Source organism: Piliocolobus tephrosceles, chromosome 8 (assembly GCF_002776525.5).
Source record: "Piliocolobus tephrosceles isolate RC106 chromosome 8, ASM277652v3, whole genome shotgun sequence".
Taxonomy (NCBI): Eukaryota; Metazoa; Chordata; class Mammalia; order Primates; family Cercopithecidae; genus Piliocolobus; species Piliocolobus tephrosceles.
In genome coordinates, this window is record NC_045441.1 from 126,343,151 (window position 1) to 126,367,578 (window position 24,428).

The 24,428-nt window shown below is 36.3% G+C and overlaps 1 protein-coding gene across 2 annotated transcripts in view; it reads right to left on the minus strand.

Annotated features, from left to right (window-relative positions):
- Positions 1-14,664: 14,664 nt before the first annotated feature.
- PTN (pleiotrophin) overlaps positions 14,665-24,428 on the minus strand; it is a 109,918-nt gene continuing 100,154 nt past the window's right edge. Inside the window, exon 5 of one of the 2 annotated variants that reach the window (XM_023190092.3) lies at positions 14,665-15,397. In XM_023190092.3, the coding sequence (XP_023045860.1) occupies positions 15,345-15,397 (53 nt within the window). In that variant the 3' untranslated portion in view covers positions 14,665-15,344. Of the gene's footprint in view, positions 15,401-24,428 lie in introns of both variants that reach the window. The other variant, XM_023190091.3, reaches the window with a different exon arrangement.

Sequence of the window (24,428 nt, forward strand, 5' to 3'; positions counted from 1 at the left end):
GCCAAATCATCAATGAACTTCCATTCACAATTGCTTCAAAGAGAATAAAATACCTAGGAATCCAACTTACAAGGGATGTAAAGGACCTCTTCAAGGAGAACTACAAACCACTGCTCAGTGAAATCAAAGAGGACACAAACAAATGGAAGAACATACCATGCTCATGGATAGGAAGAATAAACATTGTGAAAATGGCCATACTGCCCAAGGTTATTTATAGATTCAATGCCATCCCCATCAAGCTACCAATGAGTTTCTTCACAGAATTGGAAAAAACTGCTTTAAAGTTCATATGGAACCAAAAAAGAGCCCACATTGCCAAGACAATCCTAAGTCAAAAGAACAAAGCTGGAGGCATCACACTACCTGACTTCAAACTATACTACAAGGCTACAGTAACCAAAACAGCATGGTACTGGTACCAAAACAGAGATATAGACCAATGGAACAGAACAGAGTCCTCAGAAATAATACCACACATCTACAGACATCTGATCTTTGACAAACCTGAGAGAAACAAGAAATGGGGAAAGGATTCCCTATTTAATAAATGGTGCTGGGAAAATTGGCTAGCCATAAGTAGAAAGCTGAAACTGGATCCTTTCCTTACTCCTTATACGAAAATTAATTCAAGATGGATTAGACTTAAATGTTAGATGTAATACCATAAAAACCCTAGAAGAAAACCTAGGTAATACCATTCAGGACATAGGCATGGGCAAGGACTTCATGTCTAAAACGCCAAAAGCAATGGCAACAAAAGCCAAAATTGACAAATGGGATCTAATTAAACTAAAGAGCTTCTGCACAGCAAAAGAAACTACCACCAGAGTGGACAGGCAACCTACAGAATGGGAGAAAGTTTCTGCAATCTACTCATCTGACAAAGGGCTAATATCCAGAACTACAAAGAACTCAAACAAATTTACAAGAAAAAAACAAACAACCCCATCAAAAAGTGGGCAAAGGATATGAACAGACATTTCTCAAAAGAAGACATGCATACAGCCAACAGACACATGAAAAAATGCTCATCATCACTGGCCATCAGAGAAATATAAATCAAAACCACAATGAGATACCATCTCACACCAGTTAGAATGGCAATCATTAAAAAATCAGGAAACAACAGGTGCTGGAGAGGATGTGGAGAAATAGGAACACTTTTACACTGTTGGTGGGATTGTAAACTAGTTCAACCATTGTGGAAAACAGTGTGGCGATTCCTCAAGGATCTAGAACTAGAAATACCATTTGACCCAGCCATCCCATTACTGGGTATATTCCCAAAGGATTATAAATCATGCTGCTGTAAAGACACATGCACATGTATATTTCTTGTGGCACTATTCACAATAGCAAAGACTTGGAATCAACCCAAATGTCCATCAGTGACAGACTGGATTAAGAAAATGTGGCACATATACACCATGGAATACTATGCAGCCATAAAAAAGGATGAGTTTGTGTCCTTTGTAGGGACATGGATGCAGCTGGAAACCATCATTCTTAGCAAACTATCACAAGAACAGAAAACCAAACACCGCATGTTCTCACTCATAGGTGGGAAATGAACAATGAGATCACTTGGACTGGCGAAGGGGAACATCACACACCGGGGCCTATCATGGGGAGGGGGGAGGTGGGAGGGATTGCATTGGGAGTTACACCTGATGTAAATGACGAGTTGATGGGTGCTGACGAGTTGATGGGTGCAGCACACCAACATGGCACAAGTATACATATGTAACAAACCTGCACGTTATGCACATGTACCCTAGAACTTAAAGTATAATAAAAAAAATAAAAAAAAAAAAGAATGTATAACAGGATTGTTTGACAGGGACAAGAAGACTTAAACATGGTTTCTGCAAAATTTTATATGCTTTAGGCCAATACCTGAACTATACTTTAAATTCTGAGTCACAATTTATAATTTATATTTTCTGGGGTTTCTACAATTTTTAATGGAGCTTCTGAACGGAAATTAATATTAGTAGAAAGATACATGAATATTGTATAAAATAGAGAAAATTCACCTCGTAGTTATTTTTAAAAAATAAAGAAGAAATTCAAATATGAAAAAAAAAAACCATTACCTCAAAAAACTATTGAGGAGTTATTAGCTTTTTCCTAATATATTTTCATTTTGATAGATCCATTAAAAAGAAGTGAATAAAAAAAAAGAGAAAGAAACAAGGGCAGAACTTCCACTAAGATTCTAATTCTCATTTATAATTTGTAGGTAGTTTTTCTTTATCTTGTTTCCCTAGTCCACAATCCTTGAGTTAACCTAATAAAACTAATAATCATTGTTATTGTATTGTAAAATAATGCATGATTTTTGCCTTATCATTGAAGTGAAGACAATTCCTTTATATTTAAAAAATACAGCATAAACATGTTTATAACAAAGTACAAACAAAAAGTACAACAGAAAATATAATATGGAAAAATTCGTAGCTGCTATTAATGTATGCATTAAGGCATGTTAATGTGGAAGTTCCTGCACAGATACAATTGAAGGTTGATATTTGTACGTATTACCTACTTAAGGGCATTGGAAGATTCATTTTCTTATTCTGTGTTTTATAGCTGTTATTCAACCTAATAATTTATTTTTGAATAGCAGAATGGAGTCCAGTGGTCTTTATTTAAATACGGCTAATTACTATAGTATATATTTATATAACTTTGAGTTTATATAATTTTTATTTCACATAATAGTGGGTGGAAAAGCAACTAAGACATTATTATTGATACAATTCCTTTGTTCTTCCATTGTGAGTGTCTTTGGACACGTTACTTAACCTCTCTGCATGTTAGTTTTCTTAACCATAAAATGAAGTTTTTGTTAGCCCTCATCTCTAAGAATTGTTATTCGAATTAAGGAGATAATCCACAATAAGTACTTATAACAGAATTTTGAACCTAGTAGGCACTCAATAAAGTTATTATTATTATTGTTCTCAAAGAATTCTACATTTTTGAAATTTATTATAGAATTTGGTTTATAGGAAAGGAAAAGTATTTTTAAATATTATTATTTACTATTATTATTAATGTCCACCCACCAGACGTTGTCACGTCTGCAAATGTGCATAATATGTAATTGTAACTAACTTTCTATATATTAAAAATGTTGAATATGATAAATGTTCAACTGAAAATTAAGAATTGGGAGTTAAGAAATTAGATGGTAAAGTGTAAGAATTGTCAGATGGGGCTTGGATTATGAAATCTAGCCTGAACAGAGATTTTAACATGCCTTTTTAGAGCACAAAATTGTTGACAACTAAATCAATATATAACACAGAATAATGAGTATAAAGGAAGCTGGCTAAGTAATTGGAACAACCTGTAATCCCAGCACTTTGGGAGGCCGAGGCAAGTGGATCACTTGAGGTCAGGAGTTCAAGACTAGCCTGGCCAACATGGCAAAACTCCGTCTCTACTAAAAGTACAAAACTTAGCCAGGTGTAGTGGCACACACCTGTAATCCCAGCTACTCAGGAGGCTGAGGCAGGATAATCGTTGAACTCTGGAAGCGGAGGTTGCAGTGAGCTGCGATTGTGCCGTTGAACTCCAACCTAGGCAAAAGAGGGAAACTCCATCTCAAAAAAAAAACATTATGGTCAGTCTAGTGCAGAGAGGAAAGAAGAACCAATGGCACTGTGGAGAAGAGAAAGTGGTATATTTGGGGACTGGAATGGAAGACAGGCTAGTGTTTGGGGAAAAAAGGCAGGTCTATGTCTGAAAAAGCAGTGAATAGGCCCACTACAGAGTGTAACTGACATAGATGCATTACAGCTCTCTAGTCCTGCCTATGCTTCTGGCCTTCATTAGAATAGTGCTCTTAATTTGTGAAGTGAATTTGTGGCACATGACTTAAGAAGGGGGGAAAAACATGCTTATTTTCACTCATCTCTAACTAAACTGAAATTCAACATTTTCTTCCATTGCAAATGTGGATAATAAACCACGACAGTATTTTTGATTTTTTTCACACATACAAATTGCAGATTATCTTGTTACAGTTGTCACAAATATATATAAAAGTACCATCTATATGTATCACTACTTTCAGTAATTCTAGACCCTGTCGTTTAATATGTTAATAGTGAAGCAAAATATTTCCTTATCAAAAATTTGTTTTCTTAATATGGTGACAACTCTATTTCGATGTCATTGAAATCATTTATAATCCAATATAATTTATCTCTAGCATTTAAAAACACTATTCTGTGAAGGAACACGTAGGTTTCTCCAGACTGCCAAAGTGGGTCATGGAGCAAAAATTGCTCAGAACTCGTACGTTACAATTAGCATTTTGGTTTTAGCAACTGCCACCCTTCTCTCTATCAAATTAGTTCTTCAAATGTCTCCATTGAACTCAAGCTATTAATAAGTATTATGTATCTCTAGGATTCTTAGGTAAATAGTTCCTATTGTATGTGTGGACAAGATTAATAATTTTTTACATCCCCTTTTTCTATTTTTTCTTTACTCTCTCTTTTGTCCATTTTCATTCCATTAAAGTAAATTCCCTATCTCAGCACACAACTGAAGATGAAGGAGATAACTTCAAGTTGTTAGGGAAGATTCAGAACAGCTTATATCTGGAAGTAGGGAGCTCCACAAATGGATGAAAGTTGCCAAAAGGGAGGAAAAGAAAGGTAGGTTAGGAGGGAGGAGACGGAGTTTCAGACAGTGCTGTAGGAGGAAAGATCAGCAGAGCAGACAGAACCCAGAACCCAGCACCTAGAAGATATAGGAGGAGTGGCCAGAAATTGCCCAGAGGCTGATATCAAGGAAGTCCAACAAGAAGTAAAATGTAACCCAGAGAACATGGCAGCGGGTATTCTAAGATCAGACAAAAATACAGCAGAGATATACCTTAAAACCTGGAGATACAATTTGCATCACACAAGTCTGTCCAGAGCTGGTAAGGGATTCAGAACAAACCTGCCCCTGAGTTGGTGATGGTACTTGAGGGGAGGGCAATTAAAAGAAGAAACGGAGTCCAGTCTTCTAAGGATTAGAATACTGGGCTGAGTTTGAACCAGGGAGTAGGAGGTTGCAATGAGCCGAGATCGTGCCTCTACAATTTAGACTAGCGACAGAGCAAAACTCCGTCTCAAAAAAAAAAGAATACTGGGCCGAATATAAGAAAGTTAATTAAAGACAGTAGAAAAGGGTAATAAGCTGGAAACTCTCTCAGGTATAAGACATGTCCCTAATTCTTATACCTGGGGCACAATGTGAGCATGACAGAAGTAAGACTGGCTTGATGCTGAATTTTCCATTAAATCAGATCATTTTAAATAACTGAGGATAGGATGGTTCACAAAGCTTACATTGTGACTGAGTCTTCTGGTCTTGGTGACCTGATTTATGTTAATGGGCATGGAGGGATATGGAAGCAGGACACCAGGAAGTTTATGATAACTTGTCAGCTCTCGAAATCGGCTTTACTCTCTGAGCAGTAACCACTTTGTATGACATTAGGCCCACAATGCATGCAGCAAAAATGTGTTATTAAGTCAGATCTCCTTGGATCACAAAGAAAATAGTATGGCAACAGTGATGGAAGCAGAGAAAAAGCAATAATCGAGTGAGAAAATAATTGGGTGGCCAGAGGCAAAATCTATGACAGATCCAAATGGCCTTCATTATTTCTCAGTTGGAAAATTCCAATAACTTCCTAAATTGCCTTCCCATCTTAAGTGCTTCACTATTCAAATTTATGTTATAAGCCACTTCCAGGTGACAGACTAAAATTCTTCAAGTGTAAACACTGTCACTCACTTCAGTCTTAGTAGAAATACTAATAACTCTTCATGGCCTAATAAGATCTTTTTCTTTGCATTCACAGTTCTGTACAGGACAGACATTGACTCATGTCAATGTGTACTTCCCACTATTTCTTTTTGTTCAATATTTTAATATTGAATATTTAAAATAATTTAAATGTTTAATATGTTAATACTTCATTGTTAATACCTCATTTCTATTTCTACAGGTGGGCCTTTCTTTGAAATATTGCCCTACTAACTTCATTTCTGTCTGATTCTGATGGGCTGCTGATTGGTTTGGCTCTGTGTCCCCACCCAAATATCACTTTTATTATAATAATCTCCATGTATTGTGGGAGGGACCTGGTGGGAGGTAATTGAATCATGGGCATGGGTTTTCCCGTGCTGCTCTACTGATAGTGAATAAGTCTCATGAGATCTAATGGTTTCATAAAAGGGAGTTCCCCTGCACATGCTCTCTTGCCTTCTACCTTGTAAGGTGTGCCTTTGCTTCTCCTTTGCCTTCTGCCATGATTGTGAGGACTCCCCAGCCATGTGGTGTGAGTCCATTAAACATCTTTCCTTTATGAATTACACAGTCTTGGGTATGTCTTTATTAGTGGCGTGAGAACAGACTAATACAGCTGGCAATCTGAAGACCATCAAGTTTTGACAACAGGGGTGTCACACAGTCCAAGTTAGGCCAACCAGAGTTGCTTTCTCGGGAGGAATATCCCAAGAATGCAAAGATGTGTAGGGACCAAAACTGATTGGAACTGAGTCATGTGAGAAATTCTTGAATTGCTGAGATGCTCAGAGTACATGTGTCGTTTATCTTTCTCAGTGTTCCTGATCTTCTATCCCTCCCTTGACTCTCTACTCAATTCTGTGAGCCACCTAATATCCTTTTAGGAAAATTCTTTACACACACACACACACACACTTCAGTCTGAGAAGAGTAGTTTCTATTGCTTGCAATAAAAAAATCACTAAATGCAAAAGTATAAGGGTGGAGAATGGAATTAATTATTGAGCTATATGTCATAAAAAAGCCATAGAACTGATATTAGTATTTTAAGCTGAGAAATTAAGAGACTAGTGATATATAGTGGAGAGCTGGTAAATAATGTTATTGATTGGACTGCCTGGGATACTAAGGATGAAATTCTTCTGAACTAGTAGTTGTTGCAATAGATGGATAAATTAAACTGAGAAAATGATGAGCTCAATGTTAAATTTTTCAACTTGAGGCATGGACTAAAATCTAGAGCCTTCCTGTCGCCATGCCCTACGTCTCTTTTTTGACAGCTGTCATAGGATGGAGGCTGATGAAAACCAAATTCAGAAATGAATCACATCGCTTGTTAAATTTGATAAGGTGAATTGACACATATCTTACATGAATCTTGAGGATAATAATGGGATATAAGCTGTTTAGGAGTTTTATTAGTGAGGATTTTAGGAACCAGAAAACCTGAACCACCAACTCTCTCCTCAACATTCCTACTTTGAATCCCTTGCTTGAGGATGCAGTGTCTCTCACAAGAAAAATAAAATGATTCCTTTAGCACCCAAACCTCAGTGGGGCCTCATTTCTCATTGCTCTGATGATCTCTTCCTCCTTTTTTCCTTTGCTTTCTTTACTTCATTCACCAGCTCCTTGTTATTCCTGGAATTTGCTAGAAACTTTTATCTCACAGCTTTTGTACTCACTGCCCTCATGGCTCTCTCTGCTTGAAATGTTCTTTTTCCCAGGAAACTGCATGAGTTACTCCCTTGCCTCCCCCAGGCTTTTGAACACTGGCATGTTGCCTGCTTCAGGCCTTGCCTGGTTACTGCATTTAAAATTCCAAACCCTGCCCAACACTATGCACTACTCTTCCCTGCTTTCTTTCTATTGAATTTACCATCATCCAACATACATTTTACTTGTTTGTATACTTTGTTCCCAAACTTGTCCTCTGATTAACTATACCTCCCAAGATTCACTTTCTTGCGTAGTCGACTCTCCTAGAATCTAGGCTGGACCTGGGACTGATTTAATTATTAAAATGTGGCAGAAATAGTGTGGGGTCAGTTCCTGGCCTAAACCTGAAGAAGGTTTGATGGCTTCCAATTGTGTGATTTGGAGAGTTCTATGCTGCCACATAAAATGGTTGGTTACCCTGACAGACAGACCATGAAGAGAGAGATTGATGCCTTGTGGGAAGAGTGAAGCTTTGAGACTACATGGAGAAAGAAAGAGACCTAGTCATTCAGTATCCCACCCGAGTCCAATTTTCAACTATTTCCACGAAGAAGTTAGACATGTGATGGATACATCCCAGCCCCTCAAGCTGACATTTCATAAAGCAAAAGAACCACCCCAAGAAGTCTGGTCAAACCACTGGGAGAGTCAGGGAGTAATAAGATGATTGTTGTTTGAAACCATTAGGTGGTTTGTTATGCAGCAGTAGATAAACAAAGCTCTACTCCCTTCTGTGTCCCCCACAGAAATGTAAACTCCATGAACACGGATTTTTGTCAATTTTGTTCTTTGCTGCATTCCCAGAACCTATGAAGTGTTGAGCATTTAATAAACATGTTAACTAAAGGAAAGCATGGATTAGTTAATGAATTTAAACTAGTAATAGTAGTCTATGGGGTGAAATGCATAATCAGAATTTGGAAAAGGAAATATACCCAAAGAGATTTTTCATGAATTAATCACCATAGTCTATATAATTAACATAGAATTGTATTTGTTCAAGTAGACTTTGGAGAATGAAATTTCTAAGAAGATAGAATATTATTTGGGATATGTTATAATTTCTTGATAAGGATGAATTCACCAGAAAGTCTGAATTCAATTTCCTCTAGTCAAGTTTCCTCATTCAATTAATGAAAACCAAACCCAAATATTGCTAAACAAAAAAATGCCTTGGATGGCCAGAGAGATTTAATCTTATTATAAAGAAAAGGCAGTCAAAGAGTTCAGACATGCTAGGTAAGAGCAATTACTCACATCTTGGCCATTCTTTCTCTTGAGTACACCTCAGAATCTCTCCCTTCATCTTTACTATGAGACAATAGAGTGATGATTCTCTAAATGAATCAGAAAGAATTTCCATTATTGGTTATTCTCTTTTGGTCTGGAAAGCTTGAAATCTAGAATGCTAGAAATTCAACTGAAGTTTCCATCAAAATAAGTTCTTTTATGCTAGCTGGAAGTGGAGAAACTCTGCTAATCAGGCCAGGAGGGGGCAATTAATATCTGAGTTGATGTGGGCTTGCTAATCCTAAAAGCACACCACATGAGGAAGGATTTCTTTTGCCTGGTGGGCATGGTACTTCACTTTTACCCTAGACACAGAAAACACCAATGTTTTGACTCCATGTCACAATCTAATTCATTGACTTCCTCAACGTACTTCCAGATATTATAAAGTTTTACAGCATTTACAGCAACATGCTGATATGACTTAAGTTGGAAAGAATAAATATTCTAGATGGATTGGTAAGATAATGTGCAAATGGCAGGAGTTAAATCTTGCAAAAAGAAAGAAGCTTGTTACAAATGAAGACTGCTTCACAATAGTCAACAGAACTTCATATTTATTTGGTTGGTGCAAAAGCAATTGCGGGTTTTAACGTTTCTTTTTTTAGTGATGGCAAAAGTAAAATGCCCAAAGTGAAGAGTCATAGTAATTTGCTCTCCAGGACAAACATTATGATTCTGTTATAGATCTTTGATGTTTTCTTCCCCTAGATGAATACTGAAACCTCCTTACAAATTCTAAATATTTTGCTAGTAGGTCTTTTCTCATATACTTATGGCTACCCTTTTCAAAGAGCATATGTGAAGTATGCTAATTTATGATTATGCATCTTCCTCATCTAATCTTCCTTAACTGTCATGAGGATCTTCATCCCCCTGCTAACCAAAAGGTAAATCTAGGAGTATATCTAATATTATACTTAGATGTAACATAAAGTTTATAGGATTGGGTGTTAAAGAAGTATCTTCCTCCAATTCAGTTCCTTTAAATGGAAAAGTTTCATTTGTATATTCAAAATTCATGTTATCACTCACAATACCAGTCACCATAGTAAATTTTCCTGGGTACAATGAGTGGGGACATGTGAAGATATTCCCTTCAAAATGAAGAACAAATTATGGACTTTACAAACCCTAACAATGGAAAGGAAGTACATTATCTCATAGTCCCCCTTGGATTTTGGAGGGAACATATGCAGTATTTGGAGTCCTAATTGCCCTACTTACCTATATCTAAAAAGCTACACATTTGAATGAGTCCCAAATCAGAAGCAGGCACTACAGTTGGTAAAAGCAGATTTTCCACTTGTCTTCTGTGACCTGGCAGATCCAATGATTCTGGAAAGCTTGAAATCTAGAATGCTAGAAGTTCAACTGAAGTTTCCATCAAAATAAGCTCTTTTATCCTAGCAGGAAGTGGAGAAACTCTGATAATCAGGTCAGGAGGGGGCAATTAATTCTGAGTTGATGTGGACTTACTAATCTTAAAAGCACACCACGTGAGGAAGGATTTCTTTTCCTTGGTAGGCATGGTGCTTCACTTTTACCGGAAAGACCCCAAAAAATATAATTAGCAGAATATTTTAGAGTTTCAAAGTAAATCACACTCCTATGTCAGTCACAGTCCTAGCAGGTAATAGATGGCATGCTCAAATAAAGAGTTTAATCAAAGGACTATTTACTTCTTAATAACCAGGAGTGCTATATACTTCTTCTGTGCACAAAGAAGTATAAGGAGAGAGAAGATACCAGAAATACAATCATGGTGAGAGAGAGAGAGAGACAGAGAGAGAGAGAGAGAGGAAGGGAAAAGAAGGGAAGAGAAGGGAAGGGAAGGGAAGGGTATGGCATTATAACAAAAATGCTAATTTACGAACAATGATGGTACATTTTTCTATTAGAGAACTTTTATTATGATAACTAATAATTTCTATTTGTTCTCAAAATGATCAATGCTTAGTAGTGCTCCTTCATATCCAATCAGCATGTGAAATACAAGTGAGACAAAATGTAGGTTGAAAAAGGCAGAGATTGCTCATAATACCAGTGGTTGCTGATGTAGAAATAATAGATAATGCTTGAATATATCTGACAAGTCCAAGGATAAGGACAGCAAGGATTATTTTTTCTAAAAGGCCAGGAAAAAAATGTTTGCTTAATCCTGAAATTTAATTGTATATTTCTTTATAAAAGTCACCACGTGATACTATCCAATAGCTCAGAGAGTAGTATATACTTTATTCCATCTTCATCAAGAGACAAAATTTAAAAGAAGATACATTCGTTCTGAAGGGTCTTGTTGCTAGTTTTTTACTCCCTCAAATTGAGTTCAAGGTTACATCCTGGTGGAGTATTCATTCAATCCTATGATCCATGAGGAACACACAAGAAAATATTTACAACTACAACTGCCATGATAACAAAAAATAATAACCTGATACTCATCGTGACAGGAATAAGTCTTCAAGAGCAGTTTAATTTACATTCACGTTCTTTAAAAAATAGTGTGGTATCTTTTTTTTTTTTTAACAGAAAGATTATCAGGCAAAAATGACTACCTTAAAAGCATGCAACTTTTAGGATTTAGAAGTCTAAAATTCATGTCATTCATTGCAAATATTTCAATCTGTTGATTATTCACAGTAAGGGATGCATTCATGTAATTATCCAAGAATCTCATGAACAAAGATAATTGAAGGTTTGCCCTATGTTTGATGGATCTGACAATCAAACAATCAAAAAAGGGAAAAAAATTATTCTCTGTGATTATTTATCTTATGTAACATCTGTATCTGCACTAAGAGCAGGTTGAATGTGTGGATACAATCTCTGTGTGTTCTCTAAGTTATCCCAGGAGTTCAGGGATAGGATGGTCAAGATTTTTCATGTTTTCATTCTCTAATAAGGTATAATATGGCTTCCATGCACATTTTCAAAGAACAAAAGAAAATATGAAGTGATAATCTACACATAAACCTCTTTAGCCAACCCCATGAGTAACTTAATACAATCATTGTAATAGATACATGTGTAAGAAATACATCAATGTTCTGCCTGTCATGGTTTCGTTCTTTTTTAAAAAAATGGCTTTACAAAAATTAAATGTTGGGAGCTAATTCTTTATTTTTCTTTTTAAATAATAATAGTTTTTAAAGTAGGTCTGCTTTTCTAATGAGTACTGGAATGCTTATGAATTACGTTGTTTTACTTGTGACCCCAACAGGATGAAGCATTTTTACTTTCCTTTTGTTTCTCTGCTTAGAAGAACAAAAGATTCGGAAGAACAGAAACAGTAGAGGACAGGTGAGTTTCTAAGAGTAAGACATGTTTTCCTCTGATTAAAAATGCTCCATATATCTTATTTCTGGTAAAAATAGAGTGCAAATTTTGAAGCAGGCATTCCTTGCTGAATGCTTAGAATAACATTATGCCCTTTTCTTCTTATATTAATATATTCCAAGACTCTTATCACTGCTTAAAAAGTAGCTTGAATGCTTTGATATTCTATATCCAAGGATATTGATCTGCCTTATTATTTTTGGAGAGGTTAATGAAAAGAAAGTCCCTTTGCTTCACTCTATTAGAAAACCCCACGACTCAATGTAGATAAAGTTCTAATTTTTATATTTGGAAACTACTTTAAAATAATTCAATTTGCAAAAGACAGTATTTTCTATTTCCTTTTTCAGTGCTTTCTATAGCCTATTTACCTCTGTTATTCACTTAAGGAAATTATATAATAATTCATTTAAGACTTTCAGAATTATGGAGCCAATAGATGTTACAGAAAAAAAAAATCTGTATCTCTTATTCTTAAAGAAGTATCTGTCTCCTCAATGGAAAAGAACTATAGCCTTTTCTTTCTCAATAAGATTTCTCATGGTCAAGTATAATTATTCAATTTTTTTCATACCCACATCTTCCCAATTTAGGAGAAATTCTCTTAAAAAATATTTAGAGCTTTAAACTCTGGTTGAGTTCCACTTCTACTAAGTTAAGAAGATGTTAATATGTCATTCCAGGAACATATGAAGTCAAAATGTCTATCCAAGATCCTCTTCTTCACAACCTATATATAGAAGAATGTGACAGCATTCATATATCCTGAATAAATTAGAAAGTCTATCAGAGAACAAGTGTGAGAGATACCAACTCTGAGCTGAATGAGGACACTTTCTCATCAGGGAAGATTTGTTTTTGTCTGCATCTTGGTAAAGTTGCTTTTTACCCTCTCAATTATTGGACAGAAAGTTTGTCTTCCCCCTAAGGCCATTTAAAGGAACACAGATGACTTCTTTACATTTTCCTTCCCTTCTTCAAGGCTTAATGAACTTTAGGGTGAAATTTATAAAGCCCAGAACAGAGAGTTTGCTCAAGAACACTGTGAAGTGCCCGATGACGGTCTATTTTTTCCTATTTGTGAGAATCAGAGACGTGGAGAGCTTGTCCTTTTGCATTTATGTTTCAACACTTCGGTGTGACTTAACAAGATGTTTAAAGCTGAGGCTGGGGTAGAATAATTCTTGAGACTTAAGGGATGTTGAATTTCACACTCTATATAAGGGAGCTTAGCATACCAATCTTTGCTTTAGGGGAGAATCAGGGAGCTATTCTAGGGCTTGCTAAGTATCATAGTTGACACAGCAGAGAAATCTTTCACTTTTGGCTTCCTGCCATGCCCTGTGAATAAAGGAGTGTGCCACAGTTATTTACAGGACTGTTTTTCCCTTGGGAGATTTAGTTCTAGTTCACCTTAACTCATTACTGATTCACGGGCTGCTGCTTTTGGCTAAATGTGTTAGAGGAGCAACATTAGCTAAGAGGTTATCAAAATTTGCAACAGGCTCTTCCATCCTCCCATCCTTTTGGAACTTTGCTGTCAAAAACTCCACTCAAGACATTGCCTTTCTTTCTTCTCTTCCATCTGTCCCCATGAGTACTTTTTCCAATTAAGGTCAGCTTATAAAAGGACTACATTTACTATTCATGTTTCTATCCTTTGCACTTTACAAGGCACTCTTTTTATTAAGCACCAGTCCATAAAATGCCTGGAAGTTCATCCTTTTTTTCTATTCCCCACTGACAGGTGGCTTTGATGTAGAAGGGAGAAATGGATCTGCTGAACATTCCTAGCTCAAGTAGAGTCATAGGCTAGATGGCAAAAGTAGTTTAGCTGCTAAGACCCTTTGGCTGCATCATTAGACCAGCATGTAATTGTGTATTTTATAGTTAGCCCGGGGTAGGCTGAAATCATCATTTCCCAAAACGGACTTAGCAATTATCTTGGTAGATTGGTGTTTGTTTATTGAGTCTTATCACTTTAGAATTAAAGAGTATGTCAAGAGAAACACTTTAAAGATAATCCCAGAGAATTTTCTATTATTCCCTGAATAATAGGATAACAGACTTGTTTACTTAAAAATTGTGCTCAGAGACCAACAGATAAGGAAGTTATACAGATTGCCTTTGGCACTCATGGCATGTAAAAAAGTGAAAATTTTCGGTTTATGGAAACTAAGCCCAAACTACCTTTTGCACATCATTACAGTGAAACTGATTTGGACTGGTGCGAACCCAAATATATCCACTGTAAGAGTGTTTTCCTGCTCCACCAAACCCTAGACTATTGTGAAACTTTTGTTGAATTCAGTAGTACCAATTTAACCTATTAATTACTGATAGAAAGTACAAAAAAACTGTGTGGCATTTGTGCCCAAGAGTGACTTAGCTAGTTTGTATGACAATTTATCTGTGCTAATAAGTTGACTGGGGGAGTATAAATGACTAAAGGAGTAGGATTACAAAAATTACATTATTGAACACAAAAGCAAATTTTTTTCAGCATCACCTTGATTTATTTTCCTAGTATTTTTTTCCTCAGATGGAAAAATAATTTCATCAAGAAAACAAATTCTTCTGCCAAAGTGAAAGAATTTTACGTTTTAATGTTTTTCTTTAAAAAAAAAAAAAAGTCAACATTGAACTAGGGCATGCGCTGCTTCCCCACCCCCATTGTGCTGACTACATTTTAAAAAATCTATTGGCAGAAAACAAGATAGTTTCTTCAAATAGAGTGATTATGTTTTATTGCTATTTTGTTTAGTATATATTTTTCTCAATTGGGAAAAAAGTCTAGGTGAAAAAAATTACCTAACAAGAGAAGTAGTTTACATAGTCATAACATTTAAATTGTTGCCCAAAAACTGTAAAAAAAAAACTTAATGTAAAATGTCACATAACTTCAAAAAACTTACCTCAATTGTCTATCATTTATCATGTACTGTAAGTCAACTTCCTAAATAAGATTACAGTCCTTTATTATAAGCCCCTAGTGGTACTATAGTATACATTTAAAAAACACTACTACAAAAATTTTCTTTTCTTTTTGTTTTTGCTTATTGTGTACTTAGCTATAGATAATTTTTGAATAAAAAGCCTACGGTACATATAAATGCAATAGTTAACTGATCCTGTTTGCTGATGTCCTTTTTATATTCCACAGGTGACATCTTTTAATCCAGCATCTTCTCCTGTTTCTTGCCTTCCTTTTTCTTCTTCTTAGATTCTGCTGTGATTACAAAAAAGAGAGAGAAAGAGAGAAAGAGAAAAATGTCAAGTTATTAAATTGCAGGGAAGAAATAGCCACATTTCTTATAATTGACCAGGAATGAAAAAATCAGATTGATACACAAGTTGCTTGCTCTTGGCAGTTCTCTTGGTAAATTGAGAAAAAACTGTGTGTGTGTGTGTGTCTGTCTGTCTGTCTGTCTGTCTGCTTTTGCCAGAAGAGTGCCTATGAGAGAGGGCAGGAGGAACATAGCCTGCTTCTGTATTAATTCTATAAATGCCTGTTATCCTACTGGTTGCCTTTGCTTGATAGGCAAGATATTGCTTAGAAGGTCCTGCTTAGAAAATAGAAATACAGCAGACATCTCTTAGTAAATTACCCAGGGCACTGCTCAATGGAAAGCTATGAGAGCTCTGCTTGGCACCTCATATCCTCTACTCCCTTTCTGTGGGACTCTTTAGTAGTATATTTTCTGAGCAAACAATTCCAAAGTGGTTCTACTCCAGGTCGGCCCTTTGCTTATATATTTAGCCACCTATCTATGTAGGAAGAACCAGCTATAAACCATATGTACTCTCTCTGAAGCTTTGCCTACAGGAACTCCTAGTTTGGGGTAAAACAAATGGAATGTGTCAACATAGGCTGTAGGAAAGTAAAACATTCAGGATTTCAATCAAAAGACTCCATTCTTTCCCATTCAATCATCTTTCCACTTCTCTTTTCCTAACAGGAGAATGCAATATAGAATAGAACACATCTAATTTGGCTCTAAAGACAAAAATGGTCAGAGTCACTGGGCTAGCAAGTGAGTGGATATTGCTAAATATTTCTGAGCCACTTCTCCAATTTGGTCCATAGTAGCGGTAGAAATAGACTGGTTAAGTACAAGCTCTGGAGTCAGACTGCTGAAGTTTAAATCCTGGCCACATCATTAAGTTACTGTGAGACACTGAGAAAGTTAATTAATGTATTTGTTTCTTAGATTACTCATCTTTCAATAGGCATATGAAAAGTATCATAGCATATGATAGTAACCACAGAGTTTATATGCAAATTAAACTTATTGTATAAAATCTACTGAGAACAGAATATGATACAATAGCATGTGGTCAGTTAAGGATAGCATTTATCATTAGTGTGGTAATAGAGCAAGAACAAGAAATCATTATCCTGTATAATTAAAATCCCTAATGATCATCAAGACATATTGATTGAGCAGGTCAACGAATGTGCTAAGCAACATAGGGTCACTGGGACAAAAACAATGACCAACAGGGATTAGGTCATTGTTCACTGGAGCATACAGCCTGTGTCCAAGAGGACCGTAAGACTTATGATGACAGAAGATATGATATGATGCCAACAGAAATATTGTATGTTTCTCAGCTCATACTTAAGTAGAACTGGAAACTTTTCCATTTCTGTGTACTATCTCCATGACCTCTTCAAGTAGGTTCCAAAGTCCATTACACCCTAGTAGTATTTCTGCTCAATGTAATTGTCCTAATCTTCCTTTACTCAAATTTCAAGGGTACACTATATGCAATTGGGTCAGCAGTTTCTAAACCCAGGCTAAATTGTTGCCCATAATTGTATTCATTTCATTCATGTCTTCCTAAGTTTGCCCCACTTCTATACTAAAGAAATTTAACCTTTCACTCTCTCTAGTTTTTTTCGTTTTCTCAAATATCTTTCTTTCACCCTGTGAGAGGTGTAATAACCAGAATTTCCAAGTGAAAGATATCTTTTAGGTCAAAGGAGATATTCCATGTAATTTCTGAAAAATTATTCAGTGTCTGAAAATGTAATAATTCCCAATTTTTGGTCAACATTTTAGGCAACAGCTGTATATTAGGATGGTATCTTCAGAGAACAATGTCAGATTTCAACTGAGACCTAACTCTGGTTTTTCCTGTCTCAGTTTCCTCATGTCCCTTCCTGGGAAACCCTCAGGAACTTGTTATCTTTTAGATCTCCAGTAGAGTGGATATCTAAGTAGCAATTTCCATATTTTGGCTAACATGTTCCTATTTCATACATAAGTCTGAGCGGATGACACACTAATCAGGTTTTTGTATAAAAGTTTCATAAAACTTAAAATTATTCTGAACATAGGACACTATTTTATCTGCTAATGTAAGGTTGTCCATTTCAAAGAACACTTTGGGAATAGGAATCTGTCACCAAATTCTTCTTGGTAAAGGCAACAGCACACTCTCTGTTACCTGAGCCTGACATTGGTGTTTTATTCATTAACTGACAACTTTCTAAATCCCAGGAAATCAACCACTTGCTTATTAAATCTGCACAATGTCAATCAACTTATTCTTCTGACACAAGTGGCAAGTCATCATGGCACTGCCTGGACACCTTGCAGAACTTGAGTCCACTCTGGGCTCAATCTAAAGAGAAAAATGAAGACTCTTCAGTAAAAAGTAGTGGAAGGAGGGAATAATTCATATTTGCAATAAGGTCAGTTTAGTTTCTTACATAAAAAAGTGTTCAAATTTTTGTGAAAAAAAATCAGGTCAGTATTATTGCTTCTAATCAAAAGCAGTTTTTTGTGACTTTTATGTGCATTCAACTGACAGACTAAATGAGCTTTGTCACTGCTTATCTCTGTGGCCTCAAAAAGTTATTAACAACCTCTCAATCTTTACCTAGTATACATGAGGGGTTTAAAATAGTATCACAAAATCTATGATCTAGAAAAAATGTGGTCCAACTGCCTTATGTAACAGATGAAGAAACTGAAACATTCACATCATCCCTCTTTACTTCCATCTTCATACTTATGCTTATTTTAGTTCCCCAAATACATCTTTCCTGTTTGTCTCTCTCTAGTCTCTGGCCTTCAAATTCACTCTTCATTCCATCAACCCCACACTTCCACTACTACATATGTCTCATTAATGCCTCCCATTCTTCAGGTACCAGCATTGACATCACTTTTAGTTTGCTGACCTCTCAGTCTGAGTTAGAAGTTGTTTCTCTTTCCTGTTCTTGTTAGAGCACCTATCTCTAGTATTGTAATTGCCACCAAAATACTAGCTGTGAGAATGTGCAGTTTCTACTCTCTGTTGTACCTCCAGCCCATGGCACAGGGCCTTGTGTATAAAAGCTGATTAGAAAAGCTTTAGTGAAAACAAATGGATCCATAACATGGCGATAATATGTCTCACCCATCTTCCTTATGAAGGTTCTTTGAATTTTCTTTGCTTCTTTCCATCTTATCCTTTTCATATTATTTCCTCTTGGCCTGAGTGTTCCTTCTCCTTTTACCCCAGTTTGCATAGTCAGCACCTAGTCATCCTTAAAATCTTAGCCTCAGCTTCATTTTCTCAGGGAAGCCCTCCAAGAGCTCTCAGATAAGCAGATTCCATGCACAGACACTCTCATTGTGCCTCTCATTGATTTTTCCAAAATTAGAACTGAACTATTAATTTTGTCTCTAATTATTTAGTATGTTTTTCCCTTCCTATGACAACAGAGACCCTATCTGTATATTCCGTGCCTGGGACATAACAAGCACTCATGAAATACTTGCTGCATGCCGAGTAGATAAATGAATACTTGAATGGGAAATAGTTCAACCCATTACTATGTAGAAAAGAGTGTTTCTCAAGGAAAGTAGGGAGTGTAAATCCAATTAGAATCTGGTCAAATTTCAGTCTATCTTTAAAGACAAATATTTTATGAAGAAGAACATTTACAAACACACGTATATGAAATTTATCCAGGTTTCTTAACACTTTGTCTTTAGAATAGAGACCTGATTAAACTCTGTGGGTAAAACTGTCCCAGTTTAGTCGCCTTTCAAGGTTAGAGTGAGAGAAATGTTTACTATGAGATGTAGGTCACAAATTAGCCTGGAGTAGGGCTATAATTAGTTAAAGTCAAATGCTTTTTTATTGAAGCCATATAGTGGCTACTCTAGAAGGTTCTGAGAGCCAATAGGATTCCTACCCTGATGTGAACAGTAGGGCACTTTAGTTCACATTGAACAGAGCCAAATCAAGAGAAGGAAGTACACACACACCACACATCAAATAACACCCAGGGCCACACGTCCCTTGTTCCTGCCTGGATTGAGGCTGCAAAGCAGAAATGGATGCAAACAGAGAATAAGCCATTGTCAACATGTAAGAGTAAAGGGCACCTGCCTGAAAGGTGACTTACTCTGTTCCTACCAGGACATCACTGCACTGGAATATCACAGTAGTGCCCTGGGTACATTTTAACTTCCTGGATTTTCAAACTTTCATCCTTTCTTTTTTTCTTTTTCTTTTTCTTTTTTCTTTTTTTTTTTTTTTTTTTTTTTTTTGAGACGAAGTCTCGCTCTGTGGCTCAGGCTGGAGTGCAGTGGCCGGATCTCATCTCACTGCAAGCTCCGCCTCCCGGGTTTACGCCATTCTCCTGCCTCAGCCTCCCGAGTAGCTGGGACTACAGGCGCCCGCCACCTCGCCCGGCTAATTTTTTGTATTTTTTAGTAGAGACGGGGTTTCACCGTGTTAGCCAGGATGGTCTTGATCTCCTGACCTCGTGATCCGCCCGTCTCGGCCTCCCAAAGTGCTGGGATTACAGGCTTGAGCCACCACGCCCGGCCAAACTTTCATCCTTTCTTTGGCCAGTTTTTGAGGTGATAGAGGCTAGTACTCATAATAATTGGGATACAGAGATGAGAAAAAAATAGTAGGTGTGTATTTTTGTATTTCTGTAACTTTGTGGGTTTTTAAAAATATAAATACATTGTTTTAAGATATGTTTGAAAGTGTTCAGAAAGTCCTAAGGCTTTCCTAAGAAAAAGTGCTCTAGAAAGGATTTCGGCTTCTTATATTGCTATGAATCATAGGATCCAAAGGGCCATGTTCACCATATTCTATCCAGAAAACTCAGAATTTACCCGAGGAAATTCTTTCAATGCATAAAAACTCCTGATAAGAAAGAAGACAGGCAGCGATATGTTTTGACTCTGTGTCCCCATCCAAATCTCACCTTGAATTGTAGTCCCCATAATCCCCACGTGTCAAGGGCAGGACCAGGTGGAGGTAATCGGATCATGGCAGCAGTTTCCCCCATGCTGTTCTGTGATAGTGAGTGAGTCTTATGAGAGTTGATGGGTTTATAAGTGTCTGGCATTTCCCCTGCTTGCACTCATTCCCTTTCCTACCACCCTGTGAAGAGGTGCCTTCCACCATGGTTTCCTGAGGCCTCCCCAGCCATGTGGAACTGTGAGGCAATTAAATCTCTTTTCTTTATAAATTACCCAGTTCTGGGTATTTCTTCATAGCAGCACGAGAATAGGCTAATCCAGTAAATAAAGTGAGAAAAATGAGTAGAAATTAAGATGAGCCATGTTACAGTAAGTTCTGAGCCCGTGTGGTTTTTTCCATGCTGAATACAAAACAAAATCTTGATAAATGCTAATGTATTAAGTGACACCATGGCCTTTAGGTACAGTGAGACAATGAAAAAATCATGAAGTTTTTGTTAGAATCATACTAAGAACTAAGTCCTAATCTAGAGAATTGGTTCAAATAGATGTCTGCCACTTACCAGCTCTGTGATCTTGTGCAAATCAATCATTCTGCCTCTGTTTCCTATAAACTGGGGATAATAAAACCTATATCCTCCTCAGGGGGCCATTGTTAGTATCATGTGAGATTACGTCTTCTGCAATCTCATCTTACCACTCATGTTCAAAACAGATTAATTTATTGATTCAGCAAATATGCACTCCATCTCCACTATTACAGATGCTAGGGTATAAAGGTAAATAAGACAAAACTCTGCCTTCACACAGCTGACATTACAAATAACACTTTCAAGGTGGCTTTATGGGAGAGTCTTTCAAAATTGTAAAGTGCTTTAAAGTACATACTAATATTAAAGATCATGGGTACGTGACAGCCATTTTTATGGTTTTGAGACCTAGTTTTCTTGTTGCTAATTTACTACTACAATCCAGAGACATGTGTTATGAAAAATAGAGCAGCTAGAAGGAGGATTAATTACTAGAAAGAAAGAGTATACCTACAGTAGATTTACCCTGAAGAAAAAGGAGGGTTCCCCCTCTTGGGGTTATTTCATTTTTCTTACAAAATATTAATTACTTGTCTCACTTAAAAAGTATTACAGACTCATAAAAACCAAAGAAACACAGACACACACACACACACACACACACAGATATATACACACACACACATACACACACACAGAGAGATTAACTTCACAATGTAGAAACAACACTTTTAACAATGAGTTCTATTTATGTTTTCTTTCTTTGACTTTACTTAGGAATACTTTGACAGTTGATATAGCATTTTATGCTAAAAATTCAATTGTATCTATTTTCCATGCCATTGCATATACCTTGAAATGTGACCAAGTAATATTCCTTTATATTATCCTACTCCATATATTTTGTAACCTTTTATCTTTTGTAGGTCAGTTGGATAGTTCTTACCTCTTGTTATTATAAATAATGATGCAATGCTGATTTTGTTCACAAATCATTGAATGTTTAAATTTTGCCTTAGTTTAGATTATTATAAAAGAATGTACTGGATCCAAGGGCAGGACATTTTAAAAACTCTAGATATGTACTGGGAAATTTAATCTTTGCAATGAAGTAGTAATTTAAATTCTTATCCGCAATTTATATGAGTCTGTCACAGCAAAGTTACTCTTGAACAGCAAATAATCAAACAATATGCATCATCTGTTTTCTATCTTTTCACCGGCCCTTTGGAAGTAGAATTGCCATGTAGTTGGTATAAGTAAACATCAACTCCCCACTTTCAACATTAAGAAAATCTCGGAGAAATCAGAATGGAAGTGGACCTTAAGAGAAAGACATCTATTTAAAGATTTTTCAAAGACCTTAAGGGGAGATATTTTTCAAGAAGTAAGAAAGTAGAGAATTCCGAAATAAGCTTATCTCATTTTCTCAGTAAAAGGTCTTGCTTTGATTACTTATTTTCAGATGGCCTGCTGTGTATACAGAAAAACTAAAAAGGAAATTAGGAGATGAAATGATTTCAGATTGAGGGGAGCCCAGATTTTAACTAAAGTGAGTCAGCCCCTGTTTGCTGCTGACTTAAATAAAGTGTCTTTGGGTCATTAAAGCAGTGAAAGGAAGTACTGATTAGAATAGAAATATAAAATTTGCACCTTCTAGGAGACAGAATTCACTTTAGCTAAAAGAAGCTAAAATCATTCAGAAATGCACATTGCAGAGGTCAAGAGAGACAGCTGAAAAGGAACAGCTGGAGGCATACCATCGAGACCACTGAAAGTTCACTTTTGAAGCCATGTTCAATAAATCACAAGGACTTATTACAGAAAAAGGATCATATCCCTGTCAAACAGTACTATCACAATGTAAATATGTTCAAAAGCCTGGATATCACCAAGATCTTTTTAATGCTTTGTGAACCTATTTAAAGTAACTCACCTGTGCTTAAGAATTAACTGCCTAGTCATCTAGAACTGCCTAATCCCTCGCCCCATGCCAGCTATGCCTCAGAACTGATAAAAAAAAAAAAAAAAAAAAAAAAAAAAAAAAAAAAAAAAAAAAAAAACTTGTCGAATTGTGAACATATGGCTCGGTGATTCAGGAACTAAAATCCAGGTACTGGTTGACTAGGCTGCCTAACATGGCACTGTTCATTCAATTTCCAAATATTTCAGTTTAAATTGGAGTAGCATAAATTAAGTGGCAAAATACAGAAAAATAATTCTGTTAAAAATCAAAAGTATAATCTTTTAAACATTTGCTTAATGTATTATTCACAGATATAGTTCAGTCTAATGCCTATGTAATAATTTTGTTGTTTCTTCTTTGATTTCTTATGTTGTAGTATCACTTCCTTCATTTCCTCTTTTATGGACTCAATGCATTTACTTCTATGATATGCGTGGAAAACATGTGTATATGCATACTGTCCCTCAGTGCTACCCACATGCTGATACTTTGCTTCCTCCACACCTCTTCTTTCCCTCACTGTCCAACTTCCTCTTCATTCATCAATCTATTTCATAACAATACCTTCTACTCCTGCTCAACTATCTGCTCTTTCGCATTCATTTGCTTTCTGATATCAAGTATATGTGAATAAAAAATAGTACACATATTTGTGTCTAGATGCAGACTAAAAAACACGTCTAGACAATTTCAGGACCTGTTTTGTCCCCACTCACTTTGGGAGCCGGCTCAGCTTTTAACTGCATCTCCTCAAAATAGAAAGTTTAGCTATGAAAGCACTAGTGAATAAAGCAGATTTAATAGAAGGTTTAGTGAAGATGAAATTACTTCATCAACCATACAGAACAAAATGAATAAAAGTCCCCAACATGTCAGTTATTTTTCAAATGAACTCACCAGTTGTATCATAGACTAATCCATCTCTCTTCACCCAAACACTTCTCTCTACCATCTTTTCAAACTCTCCCCACTCCTGTCTCTCCATTTCTCCTTCTTTATAAGAAGGAATTGAGGTATCTTTAGCTTCTCCAAGTCATAAGGGGCCCATTTAGGATGCACTTTCTTTATACAGTAGAGTCGGGGTGGGGGAATTAGCCACACATGAGCGTGTTGGGATCAGTCCCTGATCCGACCCATACGCACATGTATACCAAGTAGAAAATTGTCAATTAAACTCCTATTTGTAGCTCAAAACATGCATATCATCCTTATTTGTTATTTATGCACACACACATGCATGCATGTGTGCATGCACCCACACACATACACATAATGAGAGAGAAAACCACAGATGTGGAATTAATGCTGAGTTTCTTTTGTTTAGCAAAAGCCTCTGCCCTTCCTCAATCTGTAGACCACTCTCAAGATTTTACATTTCTTGACAGTGACCATCCCACAAGATTCATCGACTTCTATACCCAAACACAAAAGAATGATTTATCTCTGAGATGACATTTAAACATTTAAGAGCTTATTTCTGCAATAATGAGGGCAGAGGTAGAAAATTTGCCTTATTATAAATTATTGTACATTAGAAAT